At 40.0% G+C, this 21217-nt stretch overlaps 2 protein-coding genes across 20 annotated transcripts in view; both read right to left on the reverse strand.

Annotated features, from left to right (window-relative positions):
* Positions 1–21217, reverse strand: part of EFCAB3 (EF-hand calcium binding domain 3) — a 177653-nt gene that overhangs the window by 5527 nt on the left and 150909 nt on the right. For 16 of the 19 annotated variants that reach the window (XM_044938820.2, XM_044938816.2, XM_044938817.2 and 13 more), the window contains 7 exons: positions 19489–19565; positions 15613–15756; positions 13651–13722; positions 12123–12243; positions 7579–7772; positions 7039–7223; positions 389–511 (listed from right to left, as the gene is read on the reverse strand). In XM_044938820.2, coding sequence (XP_044794755.2) covers positions 389–511; positions 7039–7223; positions 7579–7772; positions 12123–12243; positions 13651–13722; positions 15613–15756; positions 19489–19565 — 916 coding nt within the window. Of the gene's footprint in view, positions 1–388; positions 512–7038; positions 7224–7578; positions 7773–12122; positions 12244–13650; positions 13723–15612; positions 15757–19488; positions 19566–21217 lie in introns of those variants that run through there. The other 3 variants (XR_006549409.2, XM_044938825.2, XM_044938824.2) reach the window with 3 other exon arrangements.
* LOC102400472 (serine/threonine-protein phosphatase 2A 55 kDa regulatory subunit B beta isoform-like) lies at positions 3408–5994 on the reverse strand. The gene is given in 3 exon segments (XM_045164785.1): positions 3408–3700; positions 3802–4454; positions 4457–5994. Coding segments are annotated over 2 exon segments (1296 nt in total). The 5' UTR covers positions 5109–5994; the 3' UTR covers positions 3408–3700; positions 3802–3810.

Genomic DNA, 21217 nt, shown 5'->3' on the forward strand with positions numbered 1-21217 from the left:
GCCAGAAATGATGCTGGGTACAACTCCAAAGGAGAAATGATCTGGTCTTAAAGACAGAGAACAGAAAAAAAATCTTGGTTTTATGGTTGTAGTGTGTAAGTGCTCAGTCATTTCCAATGCACTGCAACTCCATGCCCATGGGTCCATGCCCTCTGCCAGGCTCCTCTGTCCATGAGATTTTTTAGGCAAGAATACTGGAGTGGATTGCCATCTCCTCCTCCAGGGGATCCTCCTGATCCAAGGATAAAACTGGTGACTCCTGTGTCTCCTGTATTGCAGGCAGATTCTTTACTGCTGAGCCACCAGGGAAGTTCTATGGTTGTAGTAATGAAGTGGAAAACATTTTTGTCAATGGTTTCTGGGAAGGCATTCAACAGTGAATACTCACGTGTGGTTTAATAGCAGCTGCATCAGCCACTGTCCAGTTCTGCTTTCTCTTGAGCATTTGATCAATGGTGAGGATATTAGTTGAGTAGCCTGAGGTAGGGTCAACAGGTTTTATATTTGCTGCCTTTATAAACATTTAAAAAAGAAGGTTAGTAACATATTTTAGTTGAATTGCATAACAAAGACAAAATACACAGAAATATACTGTATTAGGAAAGGGTGTGTGTATGATTTATAAGATTATTTCTATACCACTTGTCGGTTGCTTCAGGGCACCTGGTATAGTGCCATGTGTAAATGGCATCGAGCAAACTCTCTTTCTTAATAGTGAAGCCTAGTCATAAGACAAGTATAGACCAGAGGATGGTTTATGTTTGGGATGGATGTAGGGAGTAGAGAGGCACCAACTCATTCTCACTCAAACTTGCAAAGCATTGAAAATGACTGTGCCCTCCACAGAAGCACAACCTGGACTACTTCCAAAATTCTCACAGGGAACCAGCCATCTGTTTTTCCCTGTTCCTGGGCTGCTGAACAGTGTTGATGGAAATCATATAAATATGCAGATTGCGTTCTTTGAAAATGTGTATGGCCCAGGCTCATCCAGGTCCTCAGTACTGCTTGACATTACTTTTCTTCATTTGCAGCTCTTACAGCTCTCACAGAGGCTGCTGGAAAACCAAACCTTTAAACTCCCTTAGCTAATGATCTTGTCTCTTCAAGTCTATCTAACATGAATTCTTTCTGCTCTTCTTTCCACCTTAGGATTTCTCCACCCTTTAACTCATTTTTTCCTCCTTCCCTCTTATATGTGAGAGTTTTTCCTGATTTTCAAGGTCTCTTTGTGTATCTTTATTTATTCACCTCCCTTCAATTTACTTCTTTCCAGCGCTGGCTTCATGGGTGTAGGACCTGTGTAATTACACAGGGCCTTGTCAATAACCTAAGATATGCAGATGACACCACCCTTATGGCAGAAAGTGAATAGGAACCAAAAAGCCTCTTGATGAAAGTGAAAGTGGAGAGTGAAAAAGTTGGCTTAAAGCTCAACATTCAGAAAACGAAGATCATGGCATCCGGTCCCATCACTTCATGGGAAATAGATGGGGAAACAGTGGAAACAGTGTCAGACTTTATTTTTCTGGGCTCCAAAATCACTACAGATGGTGACTGCAGCCATGAAATTAAAAGACGCTTACTTCTTGGAAGGAAAGTTATGACCAACCTAGAGAGCATATTCAAAAGCAGAGACATTACTTTGCCAACAAAGTTTCGTCTAGTCAAGGCTATGGTTTTTCCTGTGGTCATGTATGGATGTGAGAATTGGACTGTGAAGAAGGCTGAGCGCCAAAGAATTGATGCTTTTGAACTGTGGTGTTGGAGAAGACTCTTGAGAGTCCCTTGGACTGCAAGGAGATCCAACCAGTCCATTCTGAAGGAGATCAGCCCTGGGATTTCTTTGGAAGGAATGATGCTGAAGCTGAAACTCCAGTACTTTGGCCACCTCATGTGAAGAGTTGACTCATTGGAAAAGACTCTGGTGCTGGGAGGGATTGGGGGCAAGAGGCAAAGGGGACGACAGAGGATGAGATGGCTGGATGGCATCACTGACTCGATGGACATGAGTCTGAGTGAACTCCGGGAGTTGTGATGGACAGGGAGGCCTGGCGTGCTGCAATTCATGGGGTCGCAAAGAGTCGGACACAACTGAGCGACTGATCTGATCTGATCTGATCTGAGTTTAGTTTAATGTTTTACGTTGCTGTTTTTAAATTTTTAACTATTTTTGGACGAGGGGCCCTACATTTTCATTTTGTACTGGGCCTAGCCAGTCATGTAGCCAGTCTTGTCTCTCTTCTACATCTTCAAACATCTTCAGTTTCTTTTTAGGCAGTGGTTTTCAGCTTTGGCTGCATAGTGGAACTTTAAAAAATCCTGAGGCCAGGGCCCCATTCCCAGAGATTTGATTTAACTAGACAGAGTTGTGGCTAGGAGAGCAGGACTGTAAAAGCTCTCCCTGGGGGTTCTGTTGTGCAACCAAGATTGAGAACCAGAGTTCTAAGGGTTCTTCTTCCTGGCTATAAAAGTGCTCATCTCTTACATCCTGAAACAGGTATTTATAGACTCCAATTCTCCATCAAGCTATAGTTTCATGTTTTTCTTCCTGTTACAAAAACAGTTAAATTTTTGTAAGAGGATTTGATGCCCCCTCCCCACTGCTCCTTTGCATTATCAGTTTCTGAAGAGGCATGATAAAAATCTTCCACTGTGATTATGGATTTGCTTATTCATTTAATATTTATTTGTACCATGTATAATGTCTAAAAAGTCTAAAGCTAATCCTTATTATTCCATTAAATATCACCTTATCTGTCAATCTGTTACGTACATACAGATTCAAAATAGTTTTATCTTCCTGATGATCAAAAATTTTTTTAAATTGAAGTATAGTTGACTTTCCATTTCAGTTTCAAATTAACAAACAGTAATTCAACATTTAATAGATTATATCCCATACAAAGTTATCATAAAGTATTAGCTATACTCCCTGTATTGTACACTACATCCTTGTAACTTATTTTATATCTAGTGGTTTGTACCTCTTAATCTCCTTTACCTATTTTGCTCCTGTCCTCACCCTTCTCCCTCCTGGTAAACAGTTTGTTTTCTGTATCTGTGAATTTGTATCTGTTTTATTTTTAAGATTCTCCTGATTATTAAAAACCATTAAATAGCATCTTTATGTTTATGTTTTCCCTAAATTTTCTCTCCCCACCACAATATATGGATAACAGCTTATTTTGATTTGTATTTGCCTGATATTTCTTCTTCTGTCCCTTTATTTTCAAGTTTCTGTGTCATAATTTAGGTAAAAGGGTATAAATCTTAAAACTACTTAAAAAAATAAATCAGCACTCTTTCTTTTAAATGTGAAAATAATTTTTTCTTCCTTCCTCTCTCCCTTCCCCTTATTTTTTTTTTAAGAGTAAACAGTGTTTATTTTTCATTGAATTTTTTTTCAATCAAATGGAATTGCTTAATTAAAAAAAAAACTTATCTCTTTTCTCTTTAAATACTACAGACAACCTCATTTTATCTCAGCAGACACCTAGAAACAAAACACTGGACCCACCAGAGAAAACGGGGCAATAAAAGCATCAGAAATTCAAGTCAACTATGGAAGAATTACTGTTAGCTGGCAGCTCTCGATTCTAAACAGAAGTGTCCCAGAACCTACTGGGTTTGACAAAAGTTTCTTAGAACTGGGGATGTGGGAAGGTTGGACTCCATGGACTTCTATTCCAATTGTCTCCTGCAGAGGGAAATTAAAGTCGATGCATCAAATGAACACCCAAAGAAACATTTAAAAACGTGTTTGACTAGTATTCAGTATATGAGATTATTAAGCAATACCTTGTCCTCCTAGTTAACCTTGTCCTGGAATATATATAGGTTATTTGTAGCCGCCACTGCTATAATATTTTCTGAAGGATGCCAAGCTGTATGCAAGATCTTTTTGCTAAAGTCCAGACTGTCGACACTGATCCCATTTTTTCTCCGCTTGCCCCCCATGCACACTTTGCGTGGTTTTAGGATAACTCGGGGTTTGCTGTTTTCCCTCGAGGCCTCAAGGGTAACATCGCGTTTGGTGTTTCGGTCAAACATCCTGAAGAAGTTGTTGTAGGAGCCTGTCATGATGACACTGTCTGACCCATTCCACACACACTCAAATTTATCAAAAATGCAGTCATTTTCGTAGAGGGAGCACAGCTTGCTGCGGAGGTAGTCATGAACCTGGTAAGTCTCGATGGGGCGGTTTTCCATGTTGAGATCCCAGACTTTGACGGTCAGATCGTCTCTGGTCATGATATACCTCCCACTGTGGCTGAATTTCACATCCGAAATTGAAGAGATAATTTCAGAGAAAAATGACCTGTTGCTTGGATCTTCTGGCTCTTCAAAAAACTTGGTGTGCCAGTCACACAGCGCCGATGCCCGCATATCACACAGCCGGATTATCCCTTTGCTGCTGCTGTACACGAAGGCGTTGCAGTGGTGGGCGTGGACTCGGCCGCCGTGATCACCTCCGTGAGCTCCTCCATGTTGGCTGGCTTGATGTCCACGATATTAAAACCCTGATTGGTTATTTCAAAGTTCCATAGGTTAATTCTCAGGTCATCAGCTGACATGTAGGTTTCATAGTCGCTGTTGACTGATATAGAGTTGATATGATATGCGTGCACGTTGGCAAATACTCTTCGCGGGGTGGCCTCCACCATCAGGTCCATGGGTCTCAGGACAGGCACCCGTAAGGTGGTGATGGTGGCAGGATCTCGCAGCTGGCCCGCCTCATCTTTCAGATTGTAGCCTTCTGGCCTCTTATCACGCTTGCTGACTTTCCACAGCTTCACAGTTTTATCATTAGTAGACAGAAGGAAGTAGGCTGCATTCTGCTGAGGGAGCCATCTTATTTTATTGATTTTTTCTTCTATTTCTAAACTTTTCAGGTAATCGAACTCGGGTTCATGGCTCTGGAATGTGCTGTAAGCATTGTATGCACCCCTACGATGAACCTGATTTTTACTCTCCTGCTCTCGTTGAAATACTACAACCCGACCCCCCTTGTCCCCTGTCGCTAGTAATTCTCCCGTGTGGTTGAATTCTACCGTAGAGATAATGTCAGCTTTGTTTCCATAGGTGATTTCATCTAGATAATTCATGCTTCATTATTGTGCCACTATTCTCTGTCTTGGGTTCTCCCTTGGGTCCTTCCGTCGCATAGATGTGGTCGCGCAGGAAACTGTTGTTGATTTTGCAGTATCAATGTCCTCCTCCATTGACCGCAGGCTTACTTGCGTGGGAACCAGAAGCCGGCAGACGAGTATCCATGTTCCCTCCCCGCAGCCAGTCTCACAGGAGAGGGGGGCAGGGGAGCCAGAGGGACTGCACCATGGTCCGAGCCCTCACACCCACACGCGCGCACTAGCAGCTGCTGCTGCTCTATTATTTTTTTTAAACTGGTGTCTTTAATCGTTTCTTGTGTTACTGATATATTTGGATTTTTCTGCCTATTTTGTTTTGTACTTTCTATTTTCCCATGTTCTCTCTTTTTTCTTATTTTTTTTATTCCTCTATGGTTTGGCAATATTCATTTTAGTTTTTACTTATTATCTTCACATTTCTAACATTTACAATTAATGCAACAAATTATAGATTTACTCAATATCATAAGCCTCTCCCCAAACAATAAAAAGAACTTAGCTTTCATTCTGAGCACCACCCTCCTCATCTTCCATGTTAGCATGGTGTAGTATTTTAGCTCTTATTGTCTGATACTGTCCAAACCAGTACTTCTTTTTTTATTTCAGTATATAAATGTTTAATTCTAATTGCTTCTTTGGATTTTCATTTTCCCGGGTATATGTAAAATTTAATAAAATGTGTATGCTTTTCTCTCTTTTATCTCTCATGTCTTATGTCCCATGTTTTCTCCAGCTTTTTGGTCTTGGGCAATCTAATATGGAAAGATAACATCTCAGGGTAGTTTTAATTTGGATCTTTTACGAAGATGAGACTGAGTACCTTTTTATGTTTCTGAGAACTGTCTGCTCATATCTTTTGCTCATTTTTATAGGTTAGTTTTTTCTAATCACTTTGAAGCTCTCTGATATATTAGAGAAGATAGCTCTTTGTATTATGAGCTGCAAATGTGACTTTTTTGCCATGTAGAATTTTATAATTATTTTTTATTTTTTAACTGTGCCACACAACATGCAGAATCTTAGTTCCCCAACCAGGGATTGAACCCATGACCTTTGCAGCAGAAGCATGTTGTCTTAACCACTGGACTGCTAGGGAAGTCCCTGAAACTTGAAAGTTTCATTCTTTGGTTTCTAATCAACATTTATAGTACATTAGATTAGATGTTATAATAGACTAGATTAAAATTATAGTATTATACATTTTTCAGCAATTTTAATGATTTTTTTAAATTAAATGAAATATTTATTGTTGTTGTTTAGTTGATAAGTCCGGAGAGGGCAATGCACTCCACTCCAGTACTCTTGTCTGGAAAATGCCATGGGCGGAGGAGCCTGGTAGGCTGCAGTCCATGGGGTCTTGAAGAGTCGGACACGACTCAGTGACTTCACTTTCACGCATTGGAGAAGGAAATGGCAACCCACTCCAGTGTTCTTGCCTGGAGAATCCCAGGGACAGGGGAGCCTGGTGGGCTGCCATCTATGGGTCGCACAGAGTCGGACACGACTGAAGTGACTTAGCAGTATCGGTTGCTAAGTCATGTCCAACTCTTGTGATCCCATAGTCTATAGCCTGCCAGGCTTCACTGTCCATGGGATTTCCCAGGTAAGAATACTGGAGTGGATTGCCATTTCCTTTTATAGGGGCTCTTCCTGACCCGGAAGACCCATGTGTCTTCTGCATTGGCAGATGGACTCTTTGCCACTGAGCTATGAGGGAAGCCTTGAACTATTTATACCTGGAGTTTAAATTTAGGAACATGGCTATGGAGTCTGGTTTGAAATATCATGACCTAAAATATTTGTCATTAATAAGCACATTACTAGTTCTGTCAAGTTAGAACTTAAAAAACCTAAATATTGAACTGATATGACATAATCCAAATCCCACCTGTGTTTTCCAGTCTTTTTTATGGAAAAAATAGTTCTCAAAGAAATTCAGAGGTTCCTTTCTCTTCAGCATTTCTAATTTCTGTATGTCCTTGAATGGCTTTCCCATTACCACTCCATCCACATTAGGAAACAGTGGAAAGATGGGTATTTTTGAATATGGGCTATCTGAAGGAGGATTGCATTCTGAAAAGATAAAAACTGGTATCACGAAAAAATGTAAGAAGAAATTCCCATAGAAGACATAAATGTGGTACCTAATTTACTCTTTGCCTATTCATCTCCTCAGTGGCCCTGCCACCCCTTCTTCATTCTCCTGCTCCCACCACCCCACCCATCCACAGACTTTCAGCTTCATCCAGGTGTCTAGGGATTCAGGTAAAATGTACATTTGTTTCAAATGATATCTGTGTGACAGACCAGTCACTCAGAATAGGCTGTGGCCCTACTCTTAAAGCACTTGGCATCTAGTATTTATTTCTGACCAGTAATATACACATACATCCTTTACAATGGTGGGGAGAGGACAAATGACTCTTACTCTTGAGCTCGTCAAGAAATTTAAATAAATCCTTTTCTTTCATTATTGCAATCCGAGCAGCATTAGCGAAGGCAGCTGTGCTTGAGCTTGGAGGTGTGCATATGTCTGGCTTAAATCTCCTTTTTCCATAACCCGTAGTATCGGGGCTCCACACCATTCCTGAGGTGGTTTCCTGGAATTTTCTTCGGAAATAGCTAAGAAATAAAGATAATTTAAGAGATGGTTAAAAAGTGCCTGACTGTTGGACAGAAAGAAAAAGAAGTTAATTTGCAAGTTATATATGCTGAATATGTTTAAGTTTAATTTGTATAGTCATTTAATATCATCTATGTGACATTTATAGACTATCTACTGACATTTTCCACAGACCATTTGATTACTTTATATATGCAGTCCCTGGGCTCTGGCTTCCTTCCTCTGCTCCAAGACTTCCCGGTCTTGTCTAGAAAAACACCTAGCAATTTTGATCTCTGACAAATCCTTAAGTGGTATCAACTTGACTATAAACATTAGTCATGCCTACTATTGATTTTTTAAAAATTAATTAATTTATTTATTTTTGGTTGTGCTGGGTCTTCACTGCTGCACAAGCTTTTCTCTAGTTGAGGAAAACAGGGGCTACTCTTACTGTGGTACACAGGCTTATTGTGGTGGCGGCTTCTCTTGTTGCTGAGCACAGGCTGTAGGACGTGTGGGCTTCAGTAATCCCTGCAGATGGGCTCAGTAGTTGCTGCTTCCGGGCTCTACAGCACAGGCTCAACAGCTGTGGTGTGTGGGCTTAGCTGCTCTGTTGGGTTTAGCTGCTCTGTTGGGCTTAGCTGCTCTGTGGCGTATGGGATCTTCCTGGATCAGGGATCAAACCTGTGTCTCCTGCATTGGCAGGTGGTTTCTTTACCCCCGAGCCACCAGGGAAGTGCAGGGTTGTTTGTTTTTTTGATGTTGAGCCACTTGTACTTCCTCTCCTCATCTTGAATCCATCCATCCACAATGTTCTCACTTGCCTCTAAATATAGAATAATGCTTGTTTCTCTCAGTGTAATTTAATTCCTACCAGGTTCTTTAAGGCTCATCTTTCTTTTCTTTCAAAGGAATCCCTACAGACTTGATGGCTCTGGTGTGGTCCTCAAACCAGCAGCAGCAGCAGCAGCACTGGGAACTTCCTAGAAATATAAATTCTTGGGCCTCACACAAACCTCCTGAATCAGAAACCCTGGAGTCCAGTGATGTGGTTTGACAATTGCTCTAGGTAATCTTGATGCATGCCCAAGTTTGAAAACTGTTGTTCTAGTCTACACTTTCCCTTCCCTGAAACTCTAATCTTTGTCTGATAATTGTATACCAGGTTATGTTTACAACTGTTTCCTTTCTTCCCTCCTTCCCTTCTTTCCTTCCTTCCTTTTTTCCTGTTTCAATCTTTCTTCACTAACACAGGTTTTCCTTAACTATCTCTTGATCTTTGGATGTCAATTCATACTTAAGAGTGAGAATAAATACTCTTTAAGGCCAACTGGAAGCTCTTTGGTGTGGTGGGTCTTATTGAGTAGGAAATTTACTGTCAGGTAACTGATTGGAGCATTGTTTCATTAAGGGTCTTTTAATTGTGGTTGTCTGGGTTTTTTCTCTCTGTGGTTGTCTAGTCAATTTCTCTGGAGAGGGGTCCTCTAATATTTGATCTAGTATAAAAGTCTAGCTGTTAATGGGATTTAGGGAAGGGGAAGGTGGCTGGTAGAGTCTCACCATTCAGTAAGTGGAATTTCATGTAACCCTGTTTTCACTGATACCCTCATTCTCAGTTATGTCTGATCTCCCTGAGCCCAAACAATCTTTCTGGTACAACCTCTTCAGAGAGTTAACTGCCAAGCAGTCACTTGGTTGTGTGGGGTTAGAGAGAGGAATCTAAGGGTCAACCTGCTTCTCAATGCTACTTTCAACTAGTATTTGTATTTTGGGCTCCCTACACCTCTGCTTTATCGAGCCCATCTTTGCATGAAATGTTCCCTTGGTAAATCTAATTTTCTTGAAGAGATCGCTAGTCTTTCCCATTCTGTTGTTTTCTTCTATTTCTTTGCATTGATCGCTGAGGATTCTTATCCCTCCTTGCTATTCTTTGGAACTCTGCATTCAGATGCTTATATCTTTCCTTTTCTCCTTTGCTTTTTGCTTCTCTTCTTTTCACAGCTCTTTGTAAGGCCTCCTCAGACAGCCATTTTGCTTTTTTGCATTTCTTCTTCTTGGGGATGGTCTTGATCCCTGTCTCCTGCACAATGTCACGAACCTCTGTCCATAGTTCATCAGGCATTGATGCTGAAGCTGAAACTCCAATACTTTGGCCACCTCACGCGAAGAGTTGACTCATTGGAAAAGACCCTGATGCTGGGAGGGATTGGGGGCAGGAGGAGAGGATGGGGATTGGGGACGACAGAGGATGAGATGGTTGGATGGCATCACCAACTTGATGAACATTAGTTTGGGTAAATTCCAGGAGTTGGTGATGGACAGGGAGGCCTAGCGTGCTGTGATTCATGGGGTCACAAAGAGTCAGACATGACTGAGCGACTGAACTGACTGACTGACACCTCTGCTGCCTTTAGAGGTTCCTAGTGTCTCAATTCCTGAGTGTTTCAAGTGTTCTGCAGTGAGAACTGGCTTGCTTCTTGACCTTCTCTACTGAAGCCATTCAAGTTTAAGCTTCTTCTGATCTCACTAGCCTGTAAACAGTCATTCATGTCCTGTCCAGCTTCCAATTATGTTGATATCATTTTTCAGCTCTTATTCCTGTTTTTATGCCCTCTAAAATGCTTTTACTATTATTTTAGTGCAATTTCAGAAGGGAGAAAAAGTTAAAACATGCACTTATTCTAGTATATTTAACATGACTGCTATTTTTTAACCCTCTAAACCTTGGTTTTCTTCCCATCACCCTTTTGGAACTGAAGTTCACTTATGATTTCTTAAACTACCAAAGCTAATTCCATCCATTCAGTTCTCATTTTACCTGGCCTCACTTTAGTATTTAATACTGGTATAAAACCTATCCTGTTGAATTTCTCTGTGACCTTGGTTTCTCGATTCCTTACTATCCTGATTCTCTTCTTTTTTTTTCAATTTGGCTGTGCTGGCTCTTAGTTGCAGCATGTGGGATCTTCATTGCCATGTATGTGAGGATTAGAATAGATAATATGTATATTCTATGCTTATATACATAGTTGAAAGTGAAAGTGTTAGTCGCATAGTCATGTCCGACTCTTGCAACTCCACGAACTATAGCCTGCCAGGCTCTTCTGTCCATGGAATTCAGGCAAGAATACTGGAATGGGCAGCCATTGCCTTCTCCAAGGGATTTTCCCAACCCAGGTATCGAACCCAGGTCTTCTGCATTGCAGGTAGACTCTTTACCTTCTGAGCCACCAGGGAAGCCCGTATACATAACACATAATGATAATAGTTAATATTCATTGAGGTCTTATGTTTGCTAAGCAATGTACCTGCATTACTAGATGTCCTTACAATTGCCCTATAATTGTGTAACAGGTATTACTATTCTCATTCTACAGATGAGGAAACTGAGGCTCAGAGGTTAAGAATGTGATACATTTGGGTACCAATATCAGGGATTTAACACATGTATTTGACTTGGAATCAAGTGTAGAATGTTGCATACCCTCTGTTCTACATCTGATTGAGGTGTGGGACAGTATAAAGAGATTACCTGTTTACCTGAGGAGCAGAGGATATTTTACATTGTTGGTGGTATTCTGTAATTTTAAATCTCTTTAAGTGGGATAGTAGAATTCTTTGAAAGAATAATGCTTTTCAAAGTAGAATGCTTTGAAAAGACTGAAAATGGCAACATTTAATTTTTGCAATACCATGATAGAACTATATTGAGGAAATGTACCTCTAGTGACATTTGCTGGAATAAACACATTTGGGTGTGAGAATATTTCCTTATCCTATTCTAAAGTCTAATTTTGGCTCTGCTCCAGTCCAAACACTACTTTGGGAGGTATGACATTGCTGCCCTTTGTCCCAAAGGACTTTTTCAGAGCTCCCGAGAGATCCAGAGTGAATGGAGTATCTTATATTCAAACTCAGTTTCCAAGCTCACCCCAAATCATTCCAGAACAATCTTATTCCTCTGCAGTTTACTAGCCCAGAGTAGGAGAGGCTGAACTTCTATTTTTTTGGTCATGTTGCTGGGCTTGCAGGATCTCAGTTCCCTTATCAGGGATTGAACCTGGGTCACCACACTGAAAGCCTGGAATCTTAACCACCAGGCCACTAGGGAACTTCCGAAGCTGAACTTTCTGGGCTATCTTAGGCTCTCAGTGGGGTCCTGAGATGGTCTGAATCAGCCTTGCAGTTTCAGAACTAGGCAGTGCTATGAGGTCTCATGTTGCGGCACATGAGTAGCTAGCTGCCTGCACACCTTCTCCTTGTTTTGGGGCAGATCCGTGGAGATGTTAGGATGTCAGGGAGAGGCAGTTGCCTTGTAAAATCCTCCTAAGTGTTGCTCAGGTCATTTTTGTTCCTTTGCCACCTACCTTACTATTTCCGATATTGCCTTTTTGGGTAAGGCTGAAGTCTCTATAAGCTTTGATAGGATTTCAAACAACAGGATCCCTGGGTTGCCAGCTAAATCTAAACAGGTCCCCTTTTCTGGAACTATGGAGGGGAAAAAAAAAGATTAAAAATGCCTTCTGAAAAAAAATTATCATAAAAAGTGTTAAAGTGACAGTCATTTTACTGTATATACAATATTAAAACCAAGTCAAAAACTAAAGAATTATAAACAAACATTCAAAGTCTGTTCTGTTTGGCAGGAAGGTCATTTTGATTACTGAACAGACAAAATAATCATGGGATTTAAAATGAAATACTTTTAGTTCAGTGACTTCTAAGTAAATGTAGTAATACATTTAACATAAACATGAATTATGTGTTAAGGACTATTGTTCTGTTCATCTATGAAAAGGAACTGCTGATAAACATAACTCTGGTGTGCAGGCAAACCCTTGTTACTATAGTGATACTTGAAACAGTAACTTCTGTTTATACTAAGACAGTTCATAGCTTATGAAAGGATGTCTTTTTAAAAACTGTATACAGTATCTGGAATTTGGAATGTATTTATCTGGAAAACATGATATGAATAAGGTCAGATTTTCCAAGGCAGCTTGTTAAACTTGTAAACAAACCATGGAGAACTAATAGCAATAATTTGAGTGTATCTCCAAGTTGTTTAAACCTTGTGTGAGAACATGTTCTGGAACCTCCAGCAGACTCTCCTGCTCTCACACTGAGGGCAGAGGTTTATTGGGGTGAAGAAGATTTTTTTCAGGAATAGAGAATTATCTATACCCAAATATGCATGAGAGAGACAGCGTTTTTCTAAAAATATATGAAATGAAAGTGTTGATCACTTAGCCCATGGACTGTAGCCCACCAGGCTCCTTTGTCCATGGAATTCTCCAGGCAAGAATACTGGAGTGGATTGCCATTTCCTCCTCTAGGAGGTCTTCCCAACTCAGGAATCGAACCCAGGTCTCCTGCATTGCAGGCAGATTCTTTACTGCCTGAGCCACTGGGGAAGCCCCAAACATTTACAGTGCTATAGGTATACATCTTTCTTTTGTAAGAGTAGTACCTCCCAAAGTAGCATATGCATTAGGTAAAGAATTAAAGTAATATAAAGTGTTGGTCGCTCAGTTGTGTCCATCTCTGCAAGTCCATGGACCATAGCCTGCCAGGCTCCTCTGTCCATGTAATTCTCCAGGCAAGAATACTGGAGTGGTATATAAATATAAAAGGTGACCAAAATTTTCTACACCACTGCCTGACTGTTCTCACTTAAGTCCAAAAAGCAGTGTCTCCTGCAGAAGGACTTGATGGATTTAAGTTAAAATTCTAAAACTGTATCAATTTCCTTAGCAAAATTTGTTTTAAGAGAAGCAGTACAAAAGTAAATCACATCCCAGACTACACCTGCCTGATTGGAAGTCTAAAGGAACAATATTTACTATGCAGTGAATTGCACCTACCCCACTGCCATCTATTTAGCAACATACTTACCCACAGCCTTAAGGAAGCGGTTCTTATCTGTTAGCACCTTTAAAAAGTCTGAGAAGTTCACCTTCCCATCCTCTGCAACAGAGATCCAAGGATCAGAACAAGGCTATATTCACTTTCCCATTTCACATCTACCTCTATATTTTATTATTAGGCTATCCCTGAATTGTACCTCTTTCCTCTAAAATTAAAGGATAACAAGTGCTATTAGAGTGTGTTTCAATGAAAGGATAAAAATTTGGGCAGAGTTAGTGGAAACAAGTGACACTTTAATTAAATGGTGACTGACTCCCATGAAGGGTGCTGCTGATTGACTGGGACACTGGCAGGTGAGTGGGGTGTGGTGGGAAGAGGTATTGTGCTGAACACTTATTCCACACAACATACCAGCTTGGGCTACTAATCACTAGTATCCAAAGAAAACACTACTTACATGCTTAAAAAAATATCAATAAAAGTGGTGTGGCATTTAAGATTCAATATAGGTGGCTCTAGTGATGGAAGGAAGATTTGTACCATTATGGTTCAAACAGAAACAAAGGGCTTGGATATCCTTGCTAATGCCGGCAGATATGGTAGAGCATTCTGGGAAGAAGAAAACTAGACCTAACTACAGTACTCTTGCCTGGAAAATCCCATGGACAGAGGAGCCTGGTAGCCTCCAGTCCATGGGGTCGCTAAGAGTCGGGCATGACTGAGAGACTTCACTTTCACTTTTCACTTCCATGCATTGGAGAAGGAAATGGCAACCCACTCCAGTATTCTTGCCTGGAGAATCCAGGGGACAGAGGAGCCTAGTGGGCTGCCGTCTATGGGTTCGCACAGAGTTGGACACAACTGAAGCGACTTAGCAGCAGCAGCAGCAGCATCTTGATATAAGAGAAGTCACTTTAGGCCTAAGCCATTTTGTCATCTAAATCTGGCCACAGTGCTTGTCCTTGTAGAAGAATAAGCTATATTCTAGTGGAGTGAGTGAAAGTCACTCAGTCATGTCTGAGTCTTTGTGACTCCATGGACCATTCAGTCCATGGAATTCTCCAGGTCAGAATACTGGAGTGGGTAGCCTTTCCATTCTCCCAGGAGTTCTTCCCAACCCAGGGATCGAACCCAAGTCTCCTGCATTGCAGGCAATTCTTTACCAGCTGAGTTACGTAGTTAATTATTTTAAAGGAATGAAGAATGTCAAAACAAACAGGTATTACCAGGAGATAATATATCAGTTGTAAAGACTCCCAGTTCAGTTTCTAAGGTAAAGATTAGCCTGAAGCACATTCTTGAGCTGTTTTGCAGGATCCAAACCCCCTCGAGCTCTAAACCACCAGACTACCTAGAGCCTCAGGATGGTAGATGCTGACCTTTGCTGACCAGCATGACCTCCATCAACTAGAGGCTGGGCTCTGTTTGACATTTGCCCCAGTTCTATGCTGCATTCTCCTTTGCTCAAGACCCTCCATGAATAGGTATGCAACCTTAGCTTAAAAGCCTCTCCAATATTGCAGTTGGGGAGAAATTGCTTTGGAAAATATTCTCAGTGTTCTCCTTACTTATTGCAAGTAATGAATCCTCCCTTCTTTGCTCTTAGGCTTGGTTGTGTCTTTTGGCTCAACACCCAGTAAGAGGTGAGTCCAGTTTTTGAGTAACAGTAACAGGTTATTTTTGAAATTGTCAATGTCTTTCTGTTATTTCAAGGTACTCTCCAAAATGTATATTATGACAGGTAATCTGAATCTGATATTAAATACAACAGTCACTTTTGGTTTCCACACAGGCTTTTTCAAAAACTAGCCCATTTTGTAGCTTTAATTCAATTTCATAACTTATACACATACTTCATTGATAACTTTAAAGAGAAACACATATATGTACTTTTGGCAAATAAATGAGGCTTACTTCTCATGTTTATATAGTTTGAGAGAAAAATGTATTTATAAAAATCTTCTATAAAAAATGACAAGTCAAACTCACGATCAATATCAGCACATCTTAATTCATTATGGACATCGTGCTTCATTAGATTCATTCCCAACTTAGCTAAAGTGCACATCATTCCATGTAAATCAATACAGCCAGTTTTATCCTTGTTAAAGAAATTGTAGGCATCTTGGAAAGCTGGGGAAATAGAATTAAGTTAGGACAGTTATTTAAGAATAAACACATTCTAATGGAACTGGGACAGACAATACTGTTGATTGGAGGTCATGTTCTGTAAACGCATTTAGAGAAATCTGTGTACTTAATAGGCATTTCTTATAAAGAACAGTGTCCTTCCATGAGATTTGAACTAGATTAAACTACTTGGTGGAAAAGCAAAATGTAGGCAAAAATGGCTTTTGAAAAATTTTCGCACCCTAATTCCTAGAACCTGTGAATGTATTGCTTTACATGACAGAAGGGATTTTGCAGATGTAATTAAGGTAGATTATCCTGGATTATCTGAATGGATCCCTTATGAAGCAAGAGAGATGTGGCAGAAGTGAGAGATTCAAAGCAGGTGGATTTGACAGGTTGTTGCTGGTTTGAAGATGGAGAGGGCAGGTGATGTGGAATTCAGGTAAACTTAAGGGACTGAGAGAGACTCCTGGGTATCAGCCAGCAAGGAAGTTGGGACCTGAGCCCTATGACTGCAAGGAACTGCATTCTGCCAAAAACCTGAACAAGCCACTAAGTGGATGCTCCTCCAGAGCCTCCAGATAAAAGGCCAGGTTGGCCAACACCTTCATTTTGGCCTTGTAAGACCCCAGCGAAGAGGAACCAGGAGAGCCCATCTGACTTCTGACTTATATAGAACTGTGAGGTCTGAATGTTCTGTACAGACTCAAAGTTTTTTCAAAGAAGAACTCAAGGCATTAACTGGAGTAAAAATTAGGTATATATTTTCTAAAATTAGTAAAGTGTTAGTTGTTCAGTCCTGTTCGACTCTTTGAGACCCCATGGACTACAGCCCGCCAGGCTTCTCTGTCCATGGAATTCTCCAGGCAAGAATACTGGAGGGGGTTGCCACTGCCCTCTTCAGGGGATCTTCCCAACCCAGGGATTGAACTCAGGTCTCCAGCCTTGCTGGCAGACTTTACACCATCTGAACCACCAGGAAAGCCCCAAATTAGTAAATGAAGGGGTAAATCCAGAACAAGGTAGTCGCTAAGTGGCACCAGAATAAAAGATTTCATATCGCATTCAAGTTTTAGTGCCTCTATGTACAAGAGTGATTAATTCTATAGAAATTATTTTTTTTAATTTAAATTTATTTATTTTAATTGGAGGCTAATTACTTTACAATATTGTATTGGTTCTGCCACATGTCAACATGAATCCGCCACAGGCGTACACATGTTCCCCATCCTGAACCCCCATCCCACCTCCCTCCTCGTACCATCCCTCCGGGTCATCCCAGTGCACCAGCCCTAAGCATCCTGTATCGAACCTGGACTGGCGATTTGTTTCTTATATGATATTATACATGTTACTGCCCTATAGTTATGTGAAAAATTAACATATTTCTCCTTTGATATAAGGCAGGCTTCTCAAGGGCTGGAACTATCTCTGGATAGTTCCAGAAAAAAAAAAAAAAAAAAAAAGAAAAAATTATGGAAAAAACTATAGTTCCAGAAAAAAAAAAATTATGTGTTTTTTTTTTTTCTCCCAGTATTTCTGGCATGTAGTAGGCATTCATGAAGCTTAATCAACAAATACTTACTACATGCCTTCTATGTGCCAGGTGCTGCTCTAAGTGCCTGGGATACACTAGTGCACTAAATAAAGCTCCTGCCCTTATACAAACATAGTAAATAGGCAAGTTAGACAGCGTGTTAGAAGGTGGTAAGTGCTATGGAAAAAAAAAAAAATAACACAGGGTAGGGGGTTTAGGATTTCTAGGGATTGAAGGATAGGTTGCTTGTATTAAAAGGTAAGATTTGAGCAAAGACTTGAAAGGTGAGAGAGTGGGTATCTGGAGGAAGGGAAGAGAGGACTAGGCAGAGGGAAGAGCTGGAGCAAAGATCCTAGGGGAATGGGCCCAGCACATTCCAGGAACAGCAAGGATGCTAGTGTGGCTGGAGCAGAGTGAGCAAGAGGAAAGGAGTAGGAGAGGTCAGAGAGGTGATGTTATGTGGGGTTATGTTTAAAAATTTATTTTCGATTTTATTTCAGATTGATTTTAGATGTAGTTGCAAAGAGAGCACAGAGAGTTCCTGTAGATTCCTGTATCATTAACACCTAACATTATTATTGTACATTTGTCACATCGCGAAGCCAACATTGGTATAGTCCTAGTAACTAAACTGCACACGTTATTTGGATTTTACTGGTTCTTCCTGCCATTCTTTTCCTGTTCCAGGACCCTGTCCACATTACATTATTACATTTAGTTGTCATGTTTTTTTGGCCTCTTCTCTCTAACAGTTTATCAGTCTTTCCTTTTTTTCTTGCTGACACTCTTGCAACTTTTGAGGAGTGTTATTCAGGTGTTTTGTGGAAGTCCTTCAATTTGGGTTTTTCTGCTGTTTTTCTCATGGTTCAGTTCAGTTCAGTTCAGTCGCTCAGTCGTGTCCGACTCTTTGCTACCCCTTGAATTGCAGCACACCAGGCCTCCCTGTCCATCACCAACTCCCGGAGTTCACTCAGACTCACATCCATCGAGTCAGTGATGCCATCCAGCCATCTCATCCTCTGTTGTCCCCTTCTCCTCCTGCCCCCAATCCCTCCCAGCATCAGAGTCTTTTCCAATGAGTCAACTCTTCACATGAGGTGGCCAAAGCACTGGAGTTTCAGCTTTAGCATCATTCCTTCCAAGGAAATCCCTGGTTAGCCTGAGATTATGGGTTTGGGGAAGGGAAACCACAGAAGTGAAGTGCTGTTCTCATCATTATGTCAAGGCTATCAACATGACTTATCACTGATGAGGTAACCTCAGGTAAAAATCTGAGGTTTGTCAGATTTTTCCAGTGTAAATTTCTTTCCTTTCTTTTTCATATTCTACTCTTTGAAAGCAAGTCGCTAAGAGTAGTCTAGGTTAAAGGGACAGAGGGCCCAGGGGAATGGGGAATTAAGCTCCACTTCCTGGAAAAGGTAGTATCTATTAATACATTATTTGGATTTCTTTTGTAAGAGAGATTGCTATCTTCTTCATTTAAAAAACTCAGTCATTTATTTTGTCATTAGGGACATCAATTTTTTTTTAATGCTTTGAGTTATAATCCAATACTATTCATTTTATTGTTCAAATTGTTCCAGCTCTGGCTGTTGAGAGGTCTTTAAGGTTGGTTTCTGTATCCCTTTGACATGCTCCTGTTCTTTTGTATTTTGAGCATCTCCTAACTTTCTGGCACTGCAAGATATTCCATGTTCATCTTGTATATTCTCCGTCCAAGCCCTCAAATCAGCCATTTGTCCAAGGAACTTTGGTTCTTTGACAGGAGACTGACACTGGAAATCAAGATCTGGGTGCTACGTATGCTTGTGGCTATGGGGGTGTCAGTGCTTCTGTCTTCTCAGCAAACAGAGCTAGCAAGTATATGCACATATACTAACCCATGTACATACACATATCTCTATTTCTTGATCTAGCCATCTGCATCCATATTAAGCTAAACATGAGTTTATACTGACATCTTACTCTAATCCAGTTCCACTGTTTCACTTTAGCCTTCTCCCCTATCTGAAACCTCTCACTCCAACAGAGAGAAACCTGGATCCCACCATCTACCATTCAGTCACTTACATATTCAACCTATGTATACATGTACAATAGTTTTAGAATTGTTCATCTATACCCCTATGAAACAACTTGTTAGATGTTTATACTAATTAGTTGTTTCATACTAATTAGAGCATGGTTCTCATTACCTCGCATTTGTGAAGGGCTCAACTTCCTTTCTTTGTGCTGTAATTGACATGGCAGTAGTCCTGGTAAATCTTTATCCCTGAGGAAAGAGATGTATATTGAAACCAGCAAATATTAGTTCCATTCATCAGTTTTTGCTGACTGGAGTGGCTGTTAAGTATCAAAATATATCGAGTCACACTACCTAGGGGGCCTATTACTGTCAATTGCCAATAGCTACAGGATGGGCAGTGATATTGGTTATGGAGGTCCTCATCTGCCCTAGACTTGCCCATCATCCTAACCCCTTAAAATTTTTGATTTCTTCCATTTTACAAGAGGAAACTGAGGCTCAGAGGGATTAAATAACTTGTCCTGAGTCATAAAGATAATAAATGGAAGCCCTGGGATTCAAATCCAGGTTTATTTGACTCCAGTGCTGAAGAATATAAGCCTTACACAATTCCTATTGTTAGAAATATAAGTTGTTTCAAATTTTAATGTTTAAATAATCTTATTATGATGAATATACTTATAGCAAAACTTTTGCTTTCATGTTTACTTTACAGCTTTGCCAAACTGTATTTTTACCAGCATATGGGGAGAGAGCAGTAGATTGATTTCTGCCGATCTCCCACCTCCCCCTGCTGCTCAGTGTCTCATGTCAACTGTATCTATCTATTAACATCTCTTATCAAGAGAGAACAGTTCTGGAAACTTTGGAACCCTGGATGACCTTTTGTTTCCTCAGAAAATAAAATCTGAAAAAAAGGAGAAGATGAATACTTTGGGGATTATTTTATATATATCTGCAGTGATGTATTATTATTTTAGGAACATAAAAATGTATTATGCAAAATTGGATTTTTAATAATATGGTAATTTAATAATAAATTTATAATAAACACAATTTTATGGATATATTTTATTTAAAATACATCTGGTTTAAAATTTTTTTCTATTTTTTAAAAATATATTTTTAATTGGAGGATAATTGCTTTACAACATTATTAGTTTCTGCTGAACAACTATGTGAATCTACCATAAGTATACATATATCCCTGCCCAACATTTAGTTTTGATACTAGTAGAATTAAAGGTTTTAAGAAATATGTAATCTCTTAGTTTTTGTGGTTTTACAATAATAAATTTAAAAAGTAAAACTAGAAGAAATATAAACATAGAAGTGAGATTAAAAAATTATGGTTTATGAATTTAGTTTCTTCTACAGTATCTAGTTAATTCATCAGCTCATTTTTAAAGAGGGACCTGGGAAAAAAGAAGGTGATAAGGTCTCAAAATGCACCAATCTCAACATTTTTGACATGGAGTTTTATCTAACATTGATTTCTTCTGGTGTTTGCTTTTTATTACTGACTTGATACCTTTACTCAGGTTATTTTATATTCATTGTTTATAATTCTAAATATAAACAGATTACTTTCGCATGATATAAATGATGCAATAGATGGAGAAATATGAAGTTCTCAAGAAGCAAGAGGAAAGTAGAAGGCCAGGCAATGCAATCTTATTCTGCTCCATCGCTCAGTTGTGTCTGACTCTTTGTGACCCCATGGAGGCCACCAGGCTCCTCTGTCCTTGAAATTTTCCAGGCAAGAACACTGGAGTGGGTTGTCAGGCCCTCCTCAAGGGAATCATCTCATGTCTTTATTCAGTTCAGTTCAGTTCAGTTGCTCAGTCCTCTCTGACTCTTTGAGATCCCATGAACTGCAGCACGCCAGGGCTCCCTGT

This window comes from Bubalus bubalis, chromosome 3 (genome assembly GCF_019923935.1).
Source record: "Bubalus bubalis isolate 160015118507 breed Murrah chromosome 3, NDDB_SH_1, whole genome shotgun sequence".
Lineage (NCBI taxonomy): Eukaryota > Metazoa > Chordata > Mammalia > Artiodactyla > Bovidae > Bubalus > Bubalus bubalis.